We start from the raw sequence: 25,061 nt of genomic DNA on the forward strand, positions 1-25,061 counted from the left end.
GGGCAGTATGAAATCTTAGTGTGCAATAACTGCGGATATACTATATGCAGCTACTGCAAACACTCCACTTCTAACAATCACAGACTTCCCAATGCAGTTAAATGCCGCCTCTTGAGTTTATCTCCACTGAGCAAAACAAACCAGGAAGTAACCGGACCTGGTGTCTGATTGACAGCCGGTGGGGGGGGGGGGGGGGGAGGGGGGAGGAGTGTAACTAGGTTCATTTACGAAACTAAAAATTTCTATTGGAAACTGCCCTTTTTGTGGATGACAACCGCTAGCTGTGGATTGAATCGTGCAATATAAACCGTGAACTTTGTAGAAGTTTTCATAGTCCCAGACAAGCAAAAAGAGAAGGTAATAACCAGTCAATGGACACAAACTGAATGGAAACAATTTAATATTGTGGAAAGACATATTATAGAATAACATAAAAAAGGACGTTATATACAGTTCATATACAATACTAATCATTACACAAAATAAGAGTGCTGCTTCCCTTTAACATGGGATTCTGGAGACGTAACCTTTTCTGTGAAAGACAATATTTCTCCAATATCCCCAATGATCAAATTAACTTAATTTGACTTAACCCATTATAATGTATTGCCCAATGCAGCAAGTTGAAGTTATAACACATTTGCAAAACATTTTGGATTGTTTGTGATCCAAGTTCTGTTTCTAAGTCTTCGTAAATGACAACGACCAGTGGGTTAAAAAACCCAAACAAGAAATGCTTTTATCATGAAATGATAGCTGTGCAATGTGGTTAGGACATTGGTCTATAAAATTTCTTTATTGAGATAAAATATGTTTGATTGCAAATTTCCATGCTATCTTCATTAGAAATAAGTTAAAGGGAGTCTAAGCACCAAAGTCACATCATCCTAATGCAGTACGACTAATAAAAAGATATTTCTGAGACACAGCATAGTTTACATGCTGCAGGTTCCACACCTCTAGTGATTTGCAGTAGGGGCTTCAGACAAATTTAGATTCAACTACTGAGGGCCAGCCAGACACGGTGTACAGTCAGTGATTCTCTTAGAGAAGTATTGATTGGGACTGCCGCAATTTCCACCTCAATGCTTCTCTCGGAGACGTAACGGATCGGACAAAAACCACCAGGATTGATAACTATTGGAGGAAGATCGGGTTGCATTGCAGAGACTGTATTAGCGCCTTACAGCAATATATATACACATATATATATATATAAAATTGTAATTCCTGAGCGGTCAGTTAGCAGGAGGCTTAGGATGCAAAGTGGGCACTTACCATCGCCATACAGGACAATTTACAAACCTCGACTTCAGATATAAACACATGTGTTGAAATGCTAGATACTGCTGTCTCTTCACAGACATAGGGAGTGTGTTGCATATTGATTGGACAGTTAAACGGTGTGAGTGAAAGGAAAAGGGGAATTGTGATTTATATTAAGCGAACAAATCTTTTTGTACTAAAAATGAATGATGGTCCCATTGAAGGAACACTCGAAGGCTACTTGCTGAAACTCTTTTTGCTTCCTGAGTACGTAACTTATGTGAAGTGATTGGTCTTTAAGACTCCTAACAGGAGCCCCTCAGTTGCTGTATGAGATAAAAGATACATTTTTGGAGGAATTAAAGCTTAGAGTATAATCCTACCCCTTCCAGTTACCGCAGCAAAAAATTGCAAAGGGTAATGTTTACACTGATCATAACTATTTCTCCATCAGCCAGGATGGATAAGTCGTATTTATGCTAAAGCCTCTAACAGGCAATGCAGGAGATGGGCCAGATGCTATGGGTTTAGTGGGTCTGAGCAGAAAGCAACCATCTCCCTTACAGATCCTCTTTTTTTCGGTTGCATGTATCACAGACTCTGACCGGGTGATGCCACCCACGGGAGGGCACTGCCCGCCTGCTCCTGGAGCACAATTCACAGAATCCTCGGCCACAAGCCCTGCAGTGATGTTTGGACATCTTGGGGGTAAAAGGCTTTTGGCATCCGTGGCAGCTGATTATTTCTTGGTCTGACACCCAGTAGCTGGGACGTGCCGCTTCTTTCACAAAACCTGGAAAACAATATCTAAATCAGTAACATAGAAAATCAATTTTTAAAAAATATAACCCCCCCCCCAAAAAAATATACTATAAAAAAATAAAAATAAAAAAAACATACAAAAAATAAATAAAAATATTACTGTAAAATATTACAATAACTCTGTATATAAGCCAACTTTGTTTTTTTTAATTGCTGTCACACTGTGGATGATAAATTGGACATGCCTTTTTCATTCTGCTGTGTAACGGAGAAAATTGTGGGTGATTGGGTCCCATGTCCACTATATTATGTTACTGGAGTCAATGATTTTTATAAAATTAATAGGAAGATGTTGATAATGGTGAGAAATAGTTTTCACTATGGAATAGCTGGTTTCCCATTAAGAAATGTATGTACATTTTTATCAATAAGACCAAGTTCAGGATTTCACATTGACGCAGGACTAAGGCAGAAGAGGAGAGGCCTAGCGTACAGCTGCTGTCTGCACCACTTTGTAAACAGTTTAAATCTTAAGGTAAGACGCCTCCCAGGATCTCAAGGTACCATAACAACCAAGTTGAGATAAAGTTGTTATGGTGCCAGTTGAATTCCTTTTAAAATGATAGGTAGAATGCTTTTTTAGGCTTGTTAGTTAGTGGATGAATGGATTAATTATTAGGTACAACATTTGAGTAAACCATTTGATAAGTCTGTCTATTCTGGCCTAAAATGTGAAATTTCTTGAATTCCTAAACATTCCCACTGTAGTGAATAACCCTGGGAGAGATTGAGAAATAAACATTACCCAGGGGATAATCCAAGATGGAAGACGCCTTGTCCAGTGAGATCTGGGCGATCTCTGTCACCCTCCGAGGTAACAAGCTGCTCCCTTCATCCGTAGACACTGCCGTACCTGCCGAGTGAAAGAGAATAACAACTTACCAGCACGTTCGAGCCACCACAGCTGCTTTACCTGGGTGGCATTGAATTTGCAATAAATTCTCCGTTTGCAGGGTTACGGGTACTAACGTGATCTGAATAGTTTCTCTACTCTAGAACAGAGGATGAAATATCTGTAGGATTAAACAACAAACCTGTAATAACGAAAAACCCATTTGTAATTAAGGTTCCATTGGTTCTCTGTTATTCATTTGAGGATAAAGTGATGATTACACCCACTACGCCCCCATCCCTTCCTCTACAATGCAATCATTTCTAACGGCAAACAACAAAAGGCTTATGATGGAAGTTGTAGTTTAAAAACTGCTGGAGAGCCAGCGGTTGCATTTACCAGCTTTGGAAAGGCAGATAAAATCCTCATTTTGTGGAGTGGATGTGATTGCGCTGTGTGACACTTACCTTTTGAGATTCCTGCGCTGTGGCATTTGTTACACACTCGCACAGGAGCCTGACCCCAGCCCCTCTCAGGAACAGGCATGGTATGGTTGGAACAGTCGTAGCAGAAGCCCTCTCCGCAGGCCCGGCAGTGATGCTTACGTTCGGCCAATTCAAAGGGTCTCTGGCAGCCGTGACAATCCTGCGGAGGTAGATCATGGTATATATGGGGCAGAGAATAAAACTTTGGATATGACTTGAATTGGAATCAGAGCTGAATGAGAGAAATGATTTCAGGATATAAAAATTAAAAAAGTGAAACACTGGCCACGGTTTATCTTATTGATTATACGGAACACGCAGATCACGCTATGCCTGGCCCCCAGCATTGTCTATGGGGATATAGGAAAGAAAGTCAGAAATGTTTTTCTATAAATTTACAATTGTCATTAAAAAGGAGAATTCAAGAGACAACTATGTACAACTATGAAAAAATGTCAATACAAAAAAAAAATGAATGAAAAAAAGAATTTTAAATGTTGGCATTGCCATAGGGATTGAACAATACCACTGCATTCATAAGGCAGATTTCAGAAAGCTAATAAATGGATTAAAACCCCACTTCACTGAAATTCCCAGTCAAAAGATTTTATAAGGCAGCGTAGGGACTACGTTGTCTTATGTAGTTTTCCTACGCTTGACAAAGCTTGAAAAAGACATGCTCAGGGGATCCTCCATAGATACTAGTTCTGTGTTCGTGTGCATGCGCGAGAGAACAGCACTGACATTGGCTCCTGGCAGATGAAGGGCCGGGAGCTGGAGAGGACCCTGCGGAAGAAGATGGTGAGCAAAAACTACCTTCCCTTGCGACCCGTGGATACCGGAATCCAAGAGGAGCAGTCACCATCTGGGGTCTTTGCAGAACGTGACTGAAGCTGCTTTAGTATTTGAAACAAAATTCCCAATTTGGGAAGAAATTTTAAAAACGGCTACATTCCTCAGTGTTTCACTGCGCTGTGTTATAACTAATAACACAATATTCAGCTATAACGTGCCCCTTCGCCTGCTTCGGACTTAGATAATTAACCCGACATGTGAAGCTCCGTTTGATTTATAACCTCTGTGATGTTCAGCCACAAACAGAATTCTTCTCTTTTAAATTGATTGCGGAGCATCATGAGACTTGAAGTTCCACCACAGTTTGATTAATCAAAATTCCTATCCCTTACTGGAGAGAACAGGGTAGTAGATACCTGGAATAGCCTTCCAGTGGGAGCAGTAACAGTGATATAGAAAGGGTAGTAGATACCTGGAATATCCTTCCAGTGGGAGCAGTAACAGTGATTTAGATAGGGTAGTAGATACCTGGAATAGCCTTCCAGTGGGAGCAGTAACGGTGATATAGAAAGGGTAGTAGATACCTGGAATAGCCTTCCAGTGGGAGCAGTAACAGTGATATAGAAAGGGTAGTAGATACCTGGAATAGCCTTCCAGTGGGCCAGTAACAGTGATATAGAAGGGTAGTAGATACCTGGAATAGCCTTCCAGTGGGTGCAGTAACAGTGATATAGAAGGGTAGTAGATACCTGGAATAGCCTTCCAGTGGAAGCAGTAACAGTGATATAGAAAGGGCAGTAGATACCTGGAATAGCCTTCCAGTGGAAGCAGTAACAGTGATATAGAAAGGGTAGTAGATACCAGGAATAGCCTTCCAGTGGGAGCAGTAACAGTGATATAGAAAGGGTAGTAGATACCTGGAATATCCTTCCAGTGGGAGCAGTAACAGTGATATAGAAAGGGCAGTAGATACCTGGAATAGCCTTCCAGTGGGAGCAGTAACAGTGATATAGAAAGGGCAGTAGATACCTGGAATAGCCTTCCAGTGGGCCAGTAACAGTGATATAGAAGGGTAGTAGATACCTGGAATAGCCTTCCAGTGGGGGCAGTAACAGTGATATAGAAGGGTAGTAGATACCTGGAATAGCCTTCCAGTGGAAGCAGTAACAGTGATATAGAAAGGGTAGTAGATATCTGGAATAGCCTTCCAGTGAGAGCAGTAACCGTGATATAGAAAGGGTAGTAGATACCTGGAATAGCCTTCCAGTGGGAGCAGTAACAGTGATATGGAAAGGGTAGTACATACCTGGAATAGCCTTCCAGTGGGAGCAGTAACAGTGATATAGAAAGGGTAGTAGATACCTGGAATAACCTTCCAGTGGGAGCAGTAACAGTGATATAGAAAGGGTAGTAGATACCTGGAATAACCTTCCAGTGGGAGCAGTAACAGTGATATAGAAAGGGTAGTAGATACCTGGAATAGCCCTCCAGTGGGAGCAGTAACAGTGATATAGAAAGGGTAGTAGATACCTGGAATAGCCTTCCAGTGGGAGCAGTAACAGTGATATAGAAAGGGTAGTAGATACCAGGAATAGCCTTCCAGTGGGAGCAGTAACAGTGCTATAGAAAGGGTAGTAGATAGCTGGAATAGCCTTCCAGTGGGAGCAGTAACAGTGATATAGAAAGGGTAGTAGATACCTGGAATAGCCTTCCAGTGGGAGCGGTAACAGTGATATAGAAAGGGTAGTAGATACCTGGAATAGCCTTCCAGTGGGAGCGGTAACAGTGATATGGAAAGAGTAGTAGATACCTGGAATAGCCTTCCAGTGGGAGCGGTAACAGTGATATGGAAAGAGTAGTAGATACTTGGAATAGCCTTCCAGTGCAGGCAATAAAGGAATTAAATACCTATAGTGAAAGTGATAGAATGGATATAATATAGTACCAAGGTTTTAGAAGTTCCGCGTGCTCACCGTAATTTCAGCATTTGGTCTCCAGTAGGTGGGGGCCACGCGGTCAGTCAGCCAAGCAGTCATCATGCTTTTCGGTCCGGAGCTGTAATCAGTCACAGACTGGATGACAACATTAACCCCGTCCAGCAATCTCTGAGCTGCATTGTGTTGATCCACAGAGAGAGCGTCACCCTAAGTCCAGAGAAACTCATTTATTATTGGTAATTTGACTCTCGGAGAAGCAGACATGTACATGGGTAGTATTGGTTTGTCAATTTTCACATTTCGGCTCATCCAGTGTGCAGTGTAACCACCAATATACCTGGATTAGAAATCCGCCCTATCTGTAATTCATGTAAGATGCCACAGGGCGGAGAGACATTTTTATACAAGAGAAAAAAAAACATTTAAATGATGCACAGAGAACAGCTTGGCTTCAATGATTCTAGAGAAGAGAAGATGGGGGGCCACAAGCAGACCGAGTAATACTGAGGAAGATATGGGCAGCAACATTTCAGGGTTTATTTATAAACAGTGAACTGAAAAACAGTTTCAAACATAGCTGATTTATGGAGGATTGTTTTGGACATATTGCTTGGACACAGAGAGAACCTTTCAGTACCTCAGACCAGATGTGCCGAACTTCCTGTCGCACAACGGATCCGTCGGGATCTTTGTTGCCGTACCAGTACTGCCTGCTCCGGTAGATAATGCCGCACACTCTGCATTCCAAGATGTACCTGGAAGAACAGGAATATAGAAACTTTAATGGGTGACAAGGGCATAAGCAGCCAACAAACACGGTGAAAACGTAACCCCCCCTCCTCCCCCCCCCCCCCATTACAGCGGGAGCAAATACAGAAACACATGGGAAGTTGGGCGAGTGCTTCAAACTAAACAAAATAAAAAATAATAAAACGTTATAAAGCTAAACACTTTCTAAAACAGAATTGCAGTCTGAAACATATGTAGATCATTCATAAAATATCGACATCACAAAGTCTCACGTACAGGACATATGGGTCTGTTAAACTTTATTAAAACTATGTATTAAACAAAGCAGCAATAAAATGAATCTAGAACCCCTCCTGAACAAGCTCCTCAGATCGCCTTCTGCTGTGTCCTTATAGTTTAGGATATTTAGTATCAACTTACCCAGACCAAGCGTACTTTGCTAAACCCAGCCACGGACTGTCTGTTGTAGCCACGGTTTGTGGTATCACAATCACCTCTCGGCCTTCCTCGTAGCACCTCTAAAAAATAAATAAATGTAATCCTCAGCCCCACCGCAGAGCGACTATAAAACTGTATGTATGCATACGGATTAGCTTGACGTATCTGCTAAAGGGACACAAACAACTGTTCTATGACTCTTGAACACGCGGTACACGACTCACGGGCAAACGCCTTGTGTGAAAATTTTTATTGTTACAAGTTATAATGTATTGAGCTGTAACCGATATAAGGCTTTAATAGAAATGTTATAATATAAATGATATCATATGCATTGATGTAATATGCACTGATAACTATCCTTCAATAAAAACAATATATGAAAAGAAGGGGGCGGGGCCGGGCCGCTGAGCCGAGCGGCAGCCATCCATGCTAGCTCCGGCTCTGGGCCGCCTAGATACACAGAAATACTGAACTAAAAGCTAACCCAGAGGCTAACCCGGGGCAGTCACAAACATCAAGCAGGGAGTGACACAGGAGGAAAATGCAGAGACACCTGCCAAGCTGACACCGAGCAGCTCGCACAACCGGAGCATAATGAGCCCAAGAGGCCTACGCACCCATGGCGACGGGAGGAGCCGCGAGACCAGACAGCAGAGGGAGACAGGGGAGTCCGGACCCGGACCCGCTGCCCCCCTTGGGCCGGCGGGGGTGATCCCGGTCCACAAGTCGATCTCCGGGGACTGGTGGCAGAAGGCCCACAAATGGCGGAGCCCTTTCCCGCGTGGAGCTAAGATGGCTGCAGAACACGCAAGTCACTGGGAGCCACGCAGAGTCGCCAGGTCCCACTGGGGTGACGGATCCCACAGACGGACCCCTCCGAGCAGCAGAATGGTCGGCGTGGAGCCGGCCCTAGCCCCTGGATTTGGTAGTGGTCCAAGGTGGCCTACCCCCAACTCTGTGAGCACTATGGCGTCGGGGTAGGCAGGACCCCCGGCGGACCGGTGGCTGGGGGGACAAACACCGGCGACATGCAAGAGGCCGGAGAAAGGTGAGGCCTACTGGGGTTGGAGCTCCAAGGGGGAACTGCAGGGGTTGGGGAGGTGCAGGGGACGGGGGTCTGAGGACTCTTCGGGGGGGGGGGGGGGTAGTCTGCCGGACTACTGATGTCCCTGAGTGCCCACAGCACTGTGGAACCCTAGGCCGGCCGGCAGCACTGTGGAACCCTAGGTCGGAGCAGGCCAGGAGGGGAACAGAGTGGATTGGTTGCACCGGGGGGAGCTGGAGAGACCCTGCAATAAACGACCACCCTTGGCATAAGCCAGCAAGAGGCCACGTAGAGGGAAGCCCGCTCAGATACCTCACAGGAGGCCATTAACCCCATGCTGGACATTTCTTCTCACCAGGCATTACAACGTCATCTCCAGTGGAGAGACTCACATATTATTGTTTCACAGATCCAGATCAGGATATACCCTGTTGCTGAAATAATTATTTCTAATATCAATACACTTGACTCATGACATGCCTATTTCGCAATTAACTAGACGCTGCTATAATGTTAAAGATATGATGTATCATTGCCACACGATGCTTGACTAATGTATAATTTCTGCCATATATGTGTACCGCACCATACGTTTAGGCGGCTGTTTGAGCTGAACATGGACAGTGCTTAATATAGGCATTTGCTTGCTTCTACATTCTTTCATCAGTAGATTCTAAACAAGTTATGCATTATAGGTTTGTTTTTGCATGTTTCTATTTTTAATTCTGTTTAAAACTGAATGTGCGGTTATTCCTTTATCTCACTACGCCTGTCCCTGTATACTAAGCTACTGTTACTAATCGACAAATAATTCACAATGACAGACGTGGTTACCCAGCTTGTATTTAGCTTGTATTATCAAAACAAAAAATTGTGCGTTTTCTCTGATGCTGTTCAGCAGTTAACGAATAAGTGCTTGAAATCTGTTTGTGAATGCTTACTGATAATGATTACTGATATACGAATGTTTAACCATGCACAGCAAAAATAAAGAATAAAAAAAAAAAAAATATGAAAAGAAAAAAAAAATTGTCAAATGTCTTAAAATCTTCACAAGATGTTTAATTAATATCATCACTCCCTCTCCTTTCATTCTCTTTCCCTTACACTCCGTCCATTCATACTCTCTCACATACTTACCCTACAAATATACACTTTATTGCTATACTCGTGGGCAAACTGGCACAAACCCTCTGCCTGGTGGGGTACCCCATCCTTCAAATGGTTCATTCGGTTCTTACAGCGTGATCTAACAGTATAAAACATGCATTATATTAGTGAAATACACCAGCAACACACAGCATGTGTATACTTGTTAAACAGTATATATTTACCTGCAGCTAAGGCACCGCAGGGAGCATGTAAAATACTCATCTGGGAAGAAGGATGTCACATGAATCTGATCCTCACGGATGTTGTCAGAGAATCTCTCGCTCAGCCTCTGGAAGAAAGAATGTGTCGCCATCACTGGTGCACCATTACTTCCTGGTGGGGTAGTTCACGCCTTTTACAAAGTTAGAGGGGTTTATGTAACAAGCCCTAATCATACAAATATTACGGGAGCTAAAAGCAATAAAGTGTGCCCTTGTAGGAGGTAAACATCTACCTACAGCTATATCACCACTTTATTTACTGTACAACACACATCATCTGAGCTAAAATTGTGGACATCTAACAAGGGAACTACAAATATTAGTAGTCACATTAGAGAAATTCTTCCAACGGCTATTTTATCCAAATAATTGCAATTCCCTATTAAATCTTACACATTCCCAGTTTAGTGAATACAGAGATTCTACACATTACCTGCAGAGCGCTAAACACATGGGAGAGTGGCCGCGACGATCTCGTAGACGTGTCCATCACCTGTTTCTTCACCACTTTCTGTAAGTGAGAGAAATCCGTGGGTGGGATTACTGTTTTCACCCCCACGTAGCAGATTGAGCTGAAGGCTTCTGGAGGGGTCCCCAGGTCATGGAATCGCTTCTGGAGTTCGACTTCTGCCTGGCCGGGTATTTTACTGCCTATAATGGAGAATAAGGACATGAGATCACAACTAAAATTACATTCGCCATTTAGAGAGTTTGTTTGAACGGAAGATCAGGCTGAATTTAAAGCAAGGTAGGGGAATCAAGGTTTTAATGGGTATGATTATTAATAGATCCTTCCTGAGAGTTTGCTAGTAACACTAATATATGTATTTATTAGTATTATATCCTTAAGCAGCACTGAGCCACACCAAACTGTCTCCTATTGTTTCATAGTCTCTTTAGGGACTACTTTGTCTTATGTATTTTTCCTACGCCTGACTTTCTCAGACCAAAGGAGGAGCTTACATCCGTTCCATTTCCCGTGTCAAGGTTTCTCTCTCTGACGTTCTGACACAAGAAATGGAGCGGACTCAAGCTATTCCAAAGAAAGTCATTTGTACGAAAATAGCGTAAGACAGATTCTAAGAGAGGAAATAATATGAAAAAAAAAAGGAAAGTTCGGCATGGCAGTGCCACTTTAAAACAATGACAGCTACAGTCTGCCCCACTTCCCAGACCATGACATGAGGGTTCTCATGTCTGACAATTTCTGTGGACACTCACCATGGCCCAGAATGTCTGTCCGTGAGGTTTCGTGGAAGATGATCATGGATGGTCCCAAGCTGGAGAGCGTTACTTCCAGTCCACATCGACTAGACAAGGCCTTCAGCTCAGGGGTGAAAAACCTCAAATAGGCATTAGAGGCATTCCCCAGGAAATTGAACATATCATTGTGAAGCCTCTCTGCACGCGTCCTATACACCACCAAGTCCGACACGGCCAGAATCTTCAGAAGAAGGCGCATCCTTTGATTCTGCTTGTCTGTGGCTCCTAAAAGCCCCTCTGTGTCCAGGACAACAAGAGACAGTGACGGGTCGTAGGCGGCCCAAACACCCATTGTGCAAGACTCCTGAGATGGACAGGTTTTAAAGACCTCGATACCCCCAAAAAACGTTTCATTTAGTGTATGTGATTTACCATCCCCAGTGTTACCAAAAATGCACAGAACTTTGACTGGTTTCTGGTCGCTGCAGCCGAGCTTGGCCTGAAACTCGGACGCATCTCGTACCTGGAAGAGAAGAAGAAGAATTCTAAAAACCTGTCTGCGTTTCAAGCTTTATTAAATAACATTGTACACTCATACAGGGTTTATTCACCAAAATGAAACTTATACACAATTAACAAGGGAATTGCAGTTTAAGGAAATTGACAAGTTGGGGATTTTTTTTTTCTTCTAACTTTATTTATATTAGGCTAACATTTATAATTCTCCATGACTCATTAGAGCTTGGGTTAATGATTAAAGTAATAGAGGTCCAGGCACTCCTTGGTTCAAGACAGGTACTTTATTAGGAACCACAACAGCAAAGTTCCGACCCCAAGGTTTTTGTCAAGCCTTTGGGGTCGAAACGTTGCTGTTGTGTTTCCTAATAAAGTACCTGTCTTGAACCAAGGAGTGCCTGGACCTCTATTACTTTACTAATTTTTGGAAATCTGTTTTTTGATTCTGGTTCAGCAAGCACCCTGGCTTGTGAGTGAGTGCAGTTCCACACACACTACTATAGCGGTTTAATGATTGTCCAACCTGGCTATTATAGCTTGTGGCTGCATATATTAACCCACATAATAGTAGTCACCAGACCCCCATATTGCCCCCATTCAGCCCACTACCAATCACCCTCTATCACTCAGTATCACTGACCCCCCTCACTGACCCCCTCTATCACTCTGTATCACTGACCCCCTCTATCACTCTGTATCACTGCCCCCCTCTATCACTCTGTATCACTGCCCCCCTCTATCACTCTGTATCACTGCCCCCCTCTATCACTCTGTATCACTGCCCCCCTCTATCACTCTGTATCACTGCCCCCCCTTCTATCACTCTGTATCACTGCCCCCCTCTATCACTCTGTATCACTGCCCCCCCTCTATCACTCTGTATCACTGCCCCCTCTATCACTCTGTATCACTGCCCACCTCTATCACTCAGTATCACTGCCCCCTCTATCACTCTGTATCACTGCCCCCTCTATCACTCTGTATCACTGCCCCCCCTCTATCACTCTGTATCACTGCTCCCCCCTCTATCACTCTGTATCACTGCCCCCCCTCTATCACTCTGTATCACTGCCCCCTCTATCACTCTATATCACTGCCCCCTCTATCACTCTGTATCACTGCCCCCCTCTATCACTCTGTATCACTGCCCCCCCTCTATCACTCTGTATCACTGCCCCCCCTCTATCACTCTGTAACACTGCCCCCCCCTCTATCACTCTGTAACACTGCCCCCCCCTCTATCACTCTGTAACACTGCCCCCCCCCATCACTCTGTATCACTGCCCCCCCCCTCTATCACTCTTTATCACTGCCCCCCCTCTATCACTCTGTATCACTGCCCCCCCTCTATCACTCTGTATCACTGCCCCCCTCTATCACTCAGTATCACTGACCCCCCTCACTGACCCCCTCTATCACTCTGTATCACTGACCCCCTCTATCACTCTGTATCACTGACCCCCTCTATCACTCTGTATCACTGCCCCCCCTCTATCACTCTGTATCACTGCTCCCCCTCTATCACTCTGTATCACTGCCCCCCCCCTATCACTCTGTATCACTGCCCCCCCTATCACTCTGTATCACTGCCCCCCTCTATCACTCTGTATCACTGCCCCCTCTATCACTCTGTATCACTGCCCCCTCTATCACTCTGTATCACTGCCCCCCCTATCACTCTGTATCACTGCCCCCCCCTATCACTCTGTATCACTGCCCCCCTCTATCACTCTGTATCACTGCCCCCCCATCACTCTGTATCACTGCCCCCCTCTATCACTCTGTATCACTGCCCCCCTCTATCACTCTGTATCACTGCCCCCCTCTATCACTCTGTATCACTGCCCCCTCTATCACTCTGTATCACTGCCCCCTCTATCACTCTGTATCACTGCTCCCCCTCTATCACTCTGTATCACTGCCCCCCCTATCACTCTGTATCACTGCCCCCCTCTATCACTCTGTATCACTGCCCCCTCTATCACTCTGTATCACTGCCCCCTCTATCACTCTGTATCACTGCCCCCCCTATCACTCTGTATCACTGCCCCCCCCCTATCACTCTGTATCACTGCCCCCCCTCTATCACTCTGTATCACTGCCCCCCCATCACTCTGTATCACTGCCCCCCTCTATCACTCTGTATCACTGCCCCCCTCTATCACTCTGTATCACTGCCCCCTCTATCACTCTGTATCACTGCTCCCCCTCTATCACTCTGTATCACTGCCCCCCCATCACTCTGTATCACTGCCCCCTCTATCACCATGTATCACTGCCTCCTCTATCACTCTGTATCACTGCCCCCCCTCTATCACTCTGTATCACTGCCCCCCCTCTATCACTCTGTATCACTGCCCCCCCTATCACTCTGTATCACTGCCCCCCCTCTATCACTCTGTATCACTGCCCCCCCCTATCATTCTGTATCACTGCCCCCCCCCCTCTATCACTCTGTATCACTGCCCCCCCTCTATCACTCTGTATCACTGCTCCCCCCTCTATCACTCTGTATCACTGCCCCCCCCTCTATCACTCTGTATCACTGCCCCCCCTCTATCACTCTGTATCACTGCCCCCCCTATATCACTCTGTATCACTGCCCCCCCTATCACTCTGTATCACTGCCCCTCCCCCCTATCACTCTGTATCACTGCCCCCCCCCCCCCTCACTCTGTATCACTGCCCCCCTCCCTCATGCTGCATTGTTGATACAGAGCACGTGATGCACACAGATACAATAATAACTGCACACTCATGGTGGAGCCCATTCCAGACAACCCCCAACCCCCTACCCCCTACCTGCAGGTTCTCTCCTTCATCCACCAGCAGGAAGCTGACATCCTCCTCCTCGGTCTGGGCTTTGTCCAGGGATACAGAGTCACTCAGGAGTAGTGCAGACATGATCCAGGAAGTAGATCAGCTGCAAGAAGTGGTGACATAATTACTTTCACTTTCACAGTTTACCAACACATCTCTGAGAACTGCAGGGACCCCTAGTGTGCAGTCTGTGAAACTGCATGCAATGTCCCTTTAAACCAGAGCCTTCCCTTTAATATCAGTTTTACCTACAAAGTACTGCCTCCAAAAAAAAAGATACAGTGACAGAGCCGAAAAATGTTTTACTACTTCTACATGGGACTGTCCCTTTAACCCATTAAACATGTCACTGCCATTAGGTCACTTTGCTCCTACATGGGACTGTCCCTTTAACCCATTAAACATGTCACTGCTATTAGGTCACTTTGTTCCTACATGGGACTGTCCCTTTAACCCATTAAACATGTCACTGTCATTAGGTCACTTTGCTCCTACATGGGACTGTCCCTTTAAAGCATTAAACATGTCCCTGCCATTAGGTCACTTTGCTCCTACATGGGACTGTCCCTTTAACCCATTAAACATGTCAATGTCATTAGGTCACTTTGCTCCTACATGGGACTGTCCCTTTAACCCATTAAACATGTCACTGTCATTAGGTCACTTTGCTCCTACATGGGACTGTCCCTTTAACCCATTAAACATGTCACTGTCATTAGGTCACTTTGCTCCTACATGGGACTGTTCCTTTAACCCATTAAACATGTCACAGTCATTAGGTCACTTTGCTCCTACATGGGACTGTCCCTTTAACCCATTAAACATGTCACTGTCATTAAGTCACTTTGTTCCTACATGGGACTGTCGCCTTATCCCATTAAACATGTCACTGTCATTAGGTCACTTTGTTCCTACATGGGACTGTCCCTTTAACCCATTAAACATGTCACTGTCATTAGGTCACTTTGCTCCTACATGGGACTGTCCCTTTAACCCATTAAACATGTCCCTGCCATTAGGTCACTTTGCTCCTACATGGGACTGTCCCTTTAACCCATTAAACATGTCAATGTCATTAGGTCACTTTGCTCCTACATGGGACTGTCCCTTTAACCCATTAAACATGTCACTGTCATTAGGTCACTTTGCTCCTACATGGGACTGTCCCTTTAACCCATTAAACATGTCACTGTCATTAGGTCACTTTGCTCCTACATGGGACTGTTCCTTTAACCCATTAAACATGTCACAGTCATTAGGTCACTTTGCTCCTACATGGGACTGTCCCTTTAACCCATTAAACATGTCACTGTCATTAGGTCACTTTGTTCCTACATGGGACTGTCCCTTTATCCCATTAAACATGTCACTGTCATTAGGTCACTTTGTTCCTACATGGGACTGTCCCTTTAACCCATTAAACATGTCACTGTCATTAGGTCACTTTGCTCCTACATGGGACTGTCCCTTTAACCCATTAAACATGTCACTGTCATTAGGTCACTTTGCTCCTACATGGGACTGTCCCTTTAACCCATTAAACATGTCACTGTCATTAGGCCACTTTGCTCCTACATGGGACTGGCCCTTTATCCCATTAAACATGTCACTGTCATTAGGTCACTTTGTTCCTACATGGGACTGTCCCTTTAACCCATTAAACATGTCACTGTCATTAGGTCACTTTGCTCCTACATGGGACTGTCCCTTTAACCCATTAAACATGTCACTGTCATTAGGTCACTTTGCTCCTACATGGGACTGTCCCTTTAACCCATTAAACATGTTACTGTCATTAGGTCACTTTGCTCCTACATGGGACTGTCCCTTTAACCCATTAAACATGTTACTGTCATTAGGTCACTTTGCTCCTACATGGGACTGTCCCTTTAACCCGTTAAACATGTCACTGTCATTAGGTCACTTTGCTCCTACATGGGACTGTCCCTTTAACCCATTAAACATGTTACTGTCATTAGGTCACTTTGCTCCTACATGGGACTGTCCCTTTAACCCATTAAACATGTTACTGTCATTAGGTCACTTTGCTCCTACATGGGACTGTCCCTTTAACCCGTTAAACATGTCACTGTCATTAGGTCACTTTGCTCCTACACGGGACTGTCCCTTTAACCCATTAAACATGTCACTGTCATTAGGTCACTTTGCTCCTACATGGGACTGTCCCTTTAACCCATTAAACATGTCACTGCCATTAGGTCACTTTGCTCCTACATGGGACTGTCCCTTTAACCCATTAAACATGTCACTGTCATTAGGTCACTTTGTTCCTACATGGGACTGTCCCTTTAACCCATTAAACATGTCACCGTCATTAGGTCACTTTGTTCCTACATGGGACTGTATCTTTAACCCATTAAACATGTCACTGCCATTAGGTCACTTTGCTCCTACATGGGACTGTCCCTTTAACCCATTAAACATGTCACTGTCATTAGGTCACTTTGTTCCTACATGGGACTGTCCCTTTAACCCATTAAACATGTCACCGTCATTAGGTCACTTTGTTCCTACATGGGACTGTCCCTTTAACCCATTAAACATGTCACTGTCATTAGGTCACTTTGCTCCTACATGGGACCGTCCCTTTAACCCACTAAACATGTCACTGTCATTAGGTCACTTTGCTCCTACATGGGACTGTTCCTTTAACCCATTAAACATGTCGCTGTCATTAGGTCACTTTGTTCCTACATGGGACTGTCCCTTTAACCCATTAAACATGTCACCGTCATTAGGTCACTTTGTTCCTACATGTGACCGTCCCTTTAACCCATTAAACATGTCACTGTCATTAGGTCACTTTGCTCCTACATGGGACTGTCCCTTTAACCCATTAAACATGTCGCTGCCATTAGGTCACTTTGTTCCTACATGGGTCTGTCCCTTTAACCCATTAAACATGTCACTGTCATTAGGTCACTTTGTTCCTACATGGGACTGTCCCTTTAACCCATTAAACATGTCACCGTCATTAGGTCACTTTGTTCCTACATGTGACCGTCCCTTTAACCCATTAAACATGTCACTGTCATTAGGTCACTTTGCTCCTACATGGGACTGTCCCTTTAACCCATTAAACATGTCCCTGTCATTAGGTCACTTTGCTCCTACATGGGACTGTCCCTTTAACCCATTAAACATGTCACTGTCATTAGGTCACTTTGCTCCTACATGGGTCTGTCCCTTTAACCCATTAAACATGTCGCTGTCATTAGGTCACTTTGCTCCTACATGGGACTGTCCCTTTAACCCATTAAACATGTCGCTGTCATTAGGTCACTTTGCTCCTACATGGGACTGTCCCTTTAACCCATTAAACATGTCGCTGTCATTAGGTCACTTTGCTCCTACATGGGACTGTCCCTTTAACCCATTAAACATGTCACTGCCATTAGGTCACTTGGCTCATACATGGGACTGTCCCTTTAACCCATTAAACATGTCGCTGTCATTAGGTCACTTTGCTTCTACATGGGACTGTCACTTTAACCCATTAAACATGTCACTGTCATTAGGTCACTTTGCTCCTACATGGGACTGTCCCTTTAACCCATTAAACATGTCACTGTCATTAGGTCACTTTGCTCCTACATGGGACTGTCACTTTAACCCATTAAACATGTCACTGTCATTAGGTCACTTTGCTCCTGTGGGGTTACATTTAATAACATAGAGGTACAGTACTGAAGTGCAGTATGTGACAGATTAGGAACATGTTAGTTAATATAGACTAGGGATGATGTAATAAAGGTTGTGATGTCTCCTCCATTCTTGCAATGCTGTGAGCCCGAGATGGGTTTGCAGCATGCTTAGTACAGCCCAGTTTTTGTACTGCGCTGCAGAATATGTGGTCGCTGTCTAAATAATCACTAGACTGGATTTAGAAAAAAAAAGACCAAAAACCTAAACAAACCATTATTTATGACAAACACGCTTCTGTACATATCCCCCCCCCAAAAAACCCTCTAAATTAAATACACCTTATATGAGAACAAATTAATAATTTATTAATGTTATGATGAGAGACAGATCTAAAAATGTGCATATTTAGGACATGAATTTTTTTTAAATGCTTGCAGTGTGGTGGTGCTGGTCATGGGCACATACATCTCGCCAGCAGGTGGCACTACAGCTCTAAGAATGAGATTCCCATGTGGGTCAGCAGCCTCTCATCCGCTAAGAGGATCACATCCTTTAATTAACCCCTTGTGTGCTGCTCATCCAAGCAGCTGCTGGACAGACCGGATTATTATATAGATTATACAGATTTATACCGCATGCTTTCTGAGGGAACTCTCCACAAACACGGTGCAGTCGAAGTATATTAATTTCTGTGGTGCCAACATATACTGCAGCGTTCCACCGTAAAAGCATTTCACCATGGCAACCAATATTTCTCTAATTTTCAAACTTTGCTGTAGAATTGTTCTTTATAAAAACCAGACAAGGTGCCTGCTAGTAAAATGCGGGGACGGGGTAATGGTCAGACCACCGTAACACATCTGATCTGTCCCCTGCACTCATTGTCAGACTATAAGGGGTTTATTCACGAAACTGCTAATTCTACAATTACAACGATTTATACAGCGCCAACACATACCGCAGCGCTGTACAACAGGAAGCAAGACAAACATTAGATTCTAACAGAATATGTATTGACATACGATATCAGTAGGCGAACCCCCAGAATAACAATTTATGCTAAAATCAGTGACTTGGATCGTTTATTAAACTGGAATTTTAACCTTCATTGTGTAACCCGTCTTCTGAATCCCCCCCTGTAACCTGTCTGAATCCCCCCCGTAACCTGTCTAAATCCCCCCCGTAACCTGTCTAAATCCCCCCGTAACCTGTCTGAATCCCCCCTGTAACCTGTCTGAATCCCCCCTGTAACCTGTCTGAATCCCCCTCCTGTAACCTGTCTGAATACCCCCTGTAACCTGTCTAAATCCCCCTCCTGTAACCTGTCTGAATCCCCCCCGTAACCTGTCTGGATCCCCCCCTGTAACCTGTCTGAATCCCCCCCTGTAACCTGTCTGAATCCCCCCCTGTAACCTGTCCGAATCCCCCCCGTAACCTCTCTGAACCCCCCCCGTAACCTTTCTGAATCCCCCCGTAACCTGTCTGTATCCCCCCCTGTAACCTGTCTGAATACCCCCTGTAACCTGTCTGAATCCCCCCCCTGTAACCTGTCTGAATCCCCCCCTTGAAACCTGTCTGAATACCCCCCCGTAACCTGTCTGAATCCCCCCCATGAAACCTGTCTGAATCCCCCCCTTGTAACCTGTCTGAATCCCCCCCCTGTAACCTGTCTGAATCCCCCCCCTGTAACCTGTCTGAATCCCCCCCTGTAACCTGTCTGAATCCCCCCCTGAAAACTGTCTGAATCCCCCCCTGAAAACTGTCTGAATCCCCCCCTGAAAACTGTCTGAATCCCCCCCTGTAACCTGTCTGAATCCCCCCGTAACCTGTCTAAATCCCCCCCGTAACCTGTCTGAATCACCCCCTGTAACCTGTCTAAATCCCCCCCTGTAACCTGTCTGAATCCCCCCTGAAACCTGTCTGAATCCCCCCCTGTAACCTGTCTGAATCCCCCCCTGTAACCTGTCTAAATCCCCCCGTAACCTGTCTGAATCCCCCCGTAACCTGTCTGAATCCCCCCGTAACCTGTCTAAACCCCCCGGTAACCTGTCTAAATCCCACCCGTAACCTGTCTGAATCCCCCCCCGAAACCTGTCTGAACCCCCCCCCCGAAACCTGTCTGAATCCCCCCCTTGAAACCTGTCTGAATCCCTCCCTTGAAACTTGTCTGAATCCCCCCCCCCGTAACCTGTCTGAATCCCCCCGTAACCTGTATGAATCCCCCCCTGTAACCTGTCTGAATCCCCCCGTAACCTGTCTGAATCCCCCCCTGTAACCTGTCTGAATCCCCCCCTGAAACCTGTCTGAATCCCCCCCCTGAAACCTGTCTGAATCCCCCCCTGTAACCTGTCTGAATCCCCCCCTGTAACCTGTCTGAATCCCCCCTGTAACCTATCTGAATCCCCCCGTAACCTGTCTGAATCCCCCCCTGTAACATGTCTGAATCCCCCCTGTAACCTGTCTGAATCCCCCCTGTAACCTGTCTGAATCCCCCCTGTAACCTGTCTGAATCCCCCCCCTGTAACCTGTCTGAATCCCCCTCCTGTAACCTGTCTGAATCCCCCCCCTGTAACCTGTCTGAATCCCCCCCCGTAACCTGTCTGAACCCCCCCGTAACCTTTCTGAATCCCCCCTGTAACCTGTCTGTATCCCCCTGTAACCTGTCTGAATACCCCCTGTAACCTGTCTGAATCCCCCCCCTGTAACCTGTCTGAATCCCCCCCTGTAACCTGTCTGAATCCCCCCTGTAACCTGTCTGAATCCCCCCCTGTAACCTGTCTGAATCCCCCCCCTGAAACCTGTCTGAATCCCCCCCCTGAAACCTGTCTGAATCCCCCCCTGAAACCTGTCTGAATGCCCCCCTGTAAGCTGTCTGAATCCCCCCCTGTAACCTGTCTGAATCCCCCCCGTAACCTGTCTGGATCCCCCCCCCCGTAACCTGTCTGAACCCCCCCCCTGTAACCTGTCTGAATCCCCCCCTGTAACCTGTCTGTATCCCCCCCCGTAACCTGTCTGAATCCCCCCCCCTGTAACCTGTCTGAATCCCCCCCCTGTAACCTGTCTGAATCCCCCCCTGTAACCGGTCTGAATCCCCCCCCTGTAACCTGTCTGAATCCCCCCCTGTAACCTGTCTGAATCCCCCCCTGTAACCTGTCTGTATCCCCCCCTGTAACCGGTCTGAATCCCCCCCTGTAACCTGTCTGAATCCCCCCTGTAACCTGTCTGAATCCCCCCGTAACCTGTCTGTATCCCCCCTGTAACCTGTCTGAATCCCCCCTGTAACCTGTCTGAATCCCCCCCTGTAACCTGTCTGAATCCCCCCCTGTAACCTGTCTGAATCCCCCCCTGTAACCTGTCTGAATCCCCCCCTGTAACCTGTCTGTATCCCCCCCTGTAACCTGTCTGTATCCCCCCCTGTAACCTGTCTGAATCCCCCCCCGTAACCTGTCTGAATCCCCCCTGTAACCTGTCTGAATCCCCCCCCTGTAACCTGTCTGAATCCCCCCCTGTAACCTGTCTGAATCCCCCCCGTAACCTGTCTGAATCCCCCCCCCTGTAACCTGTCTGAATCCCCCCCCTGTAACCTGTCTGTATCCCCCCTCCTGTAACCTGTCTGAATCCCCCCCTGTAACCGGTCTGAATCCCCCCCCCTGTAACCTGTCTGTATCCCCCCCTGTAACCTGTCTGAATCCCCCCTCTAACCTGTCTGAATCCCCCTCCTGTAACCTGTCTGAATCCCCCCCTGTAACATGTCTGTATCCCCCCCCCGTAACCTGTCTGAATCCCCCCCCCCTGTAACCTGTCTGAATCCCCCCCCTGTAACCTGTCTGAATCCCCCCCCCTGTAACCTGTCTGTATCCCCCCTCCTGTAACCTGTCTGAATCCCCCCCTGTAACCGGTCTGAATCCCCCCCCTGTAACCTGTCTGAATCCCCCCCCCTGTAACCTGTCTGAATCCCTCCCTGTAACCTGTCTGTATCCCCCCCTGTAACCGGTCTGAATCCCCCCCTGTAACCTGTCTGAACCCCCCCCGTAACCTGTCTGAATCCCCCCCGTAACCTGTCTGTATCCCCCCCGTAACCTGTCTGTATCCCCCCCTGTAACCTGTCTGAATCCCCCCCTGTAACCTGTCTGAATCCCCCCTGTAACCTGTCTGAATCCCCCCCTGTAACCTGTCTGAATCCCCCCCTGTAACCTGTCTGTATCCCCCCCTGTAACCTGTCTGTATCCCCCCCTGTAACCTGTCTGAATCCCCCCCCTGTAACCTGTCTGTACCCCCCCCTGTAACCGGTCTGAATCCCCCCCCCGTAACCTGTCTGAATCCCCCCTGTAACCTGTCTGAATCCCCCCCCCCTGTAACCTGTCTGAATCCCCCCCTGTAACCTGTCTGTATTCCCCCCCGTAACCTGTCTGTATCCCCCCTCCTGTAACCTGTCTGAATCCCCCCCTGTAACCGGTCTGAATCCCCCCCCCCCCTGTAACCTGTCTGAATCCCCCCTGTAACCTGTCTGAATCCCCCTCCTGTAACCTGTCTGAATCCCCCCTGTAACCTGTCTGAATCCCCCTCCTGTAACCTGTCTGAATCCCCCCCTGTAACCTGTCTGTATCCCCCCCTGTAACCTGTCTGAATCCCCCCCCCCGTAACCTGTCTGAATCCCCCCCCTGTAACCTGTCTGAATACCCCCCTGTAACCTGTCTGAATCCCCCCCCCGTAACCTGTCTGAATCCCCCCCCTGTAACCTGTCTGAATCCCCCCCTGTAACCTGTCTGAATCCCCCTCCTGTAACCTGTCTGAATCCCCCTCCTGTAACCTGTCTGAATCCCCCTCCTGTAACCTGTCTGAATCCCCCCCCCCTGTAACCTGTCTGAATCCCCCCCTGTAACCTGTCTGTATCCCCCCCTGTAACCTGTCTGAATCCCCCCCCCCTGTAACCTGTCTGAATCCCCCCCCCTGTAACCTGTCTGAATACCCCCCTGTAACCTGTCTGAATCCCCCCCCTGTAACCTGTCTGAATCCCCCCCCCCTGTAACCTGTCTGAATCCCCCCTGTAACCTGTCTGTATCCCCCCCTGTAACCTGTCTGAATCCCCCCCTGTAACCTGTCTGAATACCCCCCCTGTAACCTGTCCCATAACATTTAACCCCCGTAACCCCCCCTTCCCCAGCTATCCCCCCCCTCCCGCCATATTACATCTCTCAGCTCTTGGCCTCCCTCCTGCTCCCCCCCATCATTGTCCCCCATCCTCCCTCCTCCTCTTACAGTACCCTAACCCTCTCCACCAATCACCTTCCACCTCAGACTCCCAGACTTGTGCCTCGCACTGCATCCCGGGATGTGTAGTCCCCGCCCCCTTTCTTCTCTCCCGTTTGAATGTGACAGCACACTACAGGTCCCGGCCTGCCCCGCGGCCGGCTTCCCTGAGCTCGGCCTGTGATTGGCTGCTGTGTGCAGAATGAATGAAATGGTACAGTATTGTGATATTAGAGGTCTGCAGTGTTCCTGCCTAATACTGAGCTTCACCATGAGCACAGCCCTGCACAACCCCCTCAAATCGTGAGTACTGCTCCCCCAAACAGCAAGCCCCCCCAAACCATGTGTGCAGCATGATTCACAGGGAGATGGGGGGCTGCAATGTACCTGGAGACAGGATATAGCTAGAGCTGGCTATAAATCAATATAATCAATATATTCAGATTTTATGAGAAATGCATGGATATCTGAATAATGTGCATGCATGAAATAATGTGTACAGCCATTTGTGGAATGACAGATCCCCCCCCCCCCCCCCCCCCCCATCTTTGTGCAATCTGTGCAGACAGGGTGCAATGTGCATGAATAATGTATGGATTATCTATATTTAATATAATAAATCACATGCATACAGCATGCAATGCTTACAAGTTATTATATGTGATATGTGTGCAGGTAGTAATGGCCTCATGCAGGTGCTATTAGTCATAGGTTAGAATACCAGGATCAGGGACAGGTGAAGGGAGTATTAGTCAGCAGTCCTGGCTGGCTGTCTGGATTAAGGCACATTGTGATGGGGAGACAGATCCCATTCACATTCCTCCAGGGGAGGGTGGGGGATCTGACATCTGGATTACAGAGCATCCTCTGGGCATGGCTGCCAGCCCGGCTGTGCCTGAGGTGCCAGGGCTGTGCCTGAGGTGCCAGGGTGAGCTGTGTGTTACTAGTCCACTGGCCCATTTACTCATGCACAAGGTGCATTATGTGGGCAGAGAGCTCATCCTGCACAGCTGCCTGGTGCTGAATGCAGTGAGTGTGTAAATCTTACCACCCCCAGCCAGCAGACAGGAGACAGACCTAAGTCATAGTCTGAACTGTCTGTGGCATGGCCTTAACCCATACAATCTATTCTAGTGACTGTCTAACCTTGGCATTCCGGATGAAGGTTGGCTGCAGTCATGGTGGATCTAGATTACAAATATCTGGACAGGTTAGCCATCACCTGTCTGTTCTATTTGACGGATCTGGGGTGACCTTTATATGCAATAAACATAGCTGGGGTTAATGGGGGTTTGTACCTCACTCATACAACATGCTGTTTGCACCTTTCATTCTTATTAATAATAAAATCACAAACATTTCTTATTGCATGATCATAGTTTCCTCCTGCCCCCTGCAGTGCAGGTCACCTACTGCCGTAGGGGTAGTCAGCAGAGCCAGGTGTGATGGGACTACATCTGTCACAGGTTCAGCAAGTGTCTGAAAGAGTGATAGGAGTTGGAGTATACCAGATCTCCATTTGATATATGTAAAGCGAGCAAATGCCCTTTTAGGATTATAGTTTGGCAATTAACCCTTTGAGTTCTCAATGCCCACATGTGGCACAGTGTTTTAACTCTCAGGATTACATGTTATTTTGCATTTGACCACCTTCTCCTATTCACTGTACCTACCTGCCGGTGCCATGCAGACTGCCAGGAGGTGAGCGGAGCAGTCTGGGTCCTGTGTGTCTGTCTGAGAGATGACAGTTCTCCCTGGCTGGGTGACTCCAGTCTGCTACATATTCATGTCTTCTCACATATCTGCAGTAATTACATGTATACCGCTGTGTCTGTACACAGAGCCCATACCGGCACCTGC

The 25,061-nt window shown here is 46.7% G+C and overlaps 1 protein-coding gene across 2 annotated transcripts; it reads right to left on the minus strand.

Annotated features, from left to right (window-relative positions):
• Positions 1 to 403: 403 nt before the first annotated feature.
• On the minus strand, positions 404 to 24,933 carry LOC134572238 (zinc finger FYVE domain-containing protein 1-like). 2 transcript variants are annotated; one of them, XM_063431063.1, is made up of 12 exons: positions 24,875 to 24,933; positions 14,268 to 14,388; positions 10,968 to 11,472; positions 10,180 to 10,397; positions 9,708 to 9,814; positions 9,514 to 9,622; positions 7,308 to 7,405; positions 6,775 to 6,892; positions 6,174 to 6,344; positions 3,388 to 3,565; positions 2,834 to 2,941; positions 404 to 2,059 (listed from the first exon to the last, which is right to left on the minus strand). In XM_063431063.1, the coding sequence occupies exons 2-12, from the start codon at positions 14,367 to 14,369 to the stop codon at positions 1,827 to 1,829; spliced, it is 1,947 nt and encodes a 648-aa protein (XP_063287133.1). In that variant the 5' UTR covers positions 14,370 to 14,388; positions 24,875 to 24,933; the 3' UTR covers positions 404 to 1,826. The 2 variants fall into 2 exon arrangements, with proteins under 2 accessions (XP_063287133.1, XP_063287134.1); XM_063431064.1 differs by lacking the exons at positions 404 to 2,059; positions 2,834 to 2,941; positions 24,875 to 24,933 and adding an exon at positions 2,983 to 3,101 and having other exon boundaries at positions 14,268 to 14,421.
• Positions 24,934 to 25,061: the final 128 nt, after the last annotated feature.

Source organism: Pelobates fuscus, chromosome 9, assembly GCF_036172605.1.
Source record: "Pelobates fuscus isolate aPelFus1 chromosome 9, aPelFus1.pri, whole genome shotgun sequence".
In the NCBI taxonomy this organism is placed as follows: Eukaryota; Metazoa; Chordata; class Amphibia; order Anura; family Pelobatidae; genus Pelobates; species Pelobates fuscus.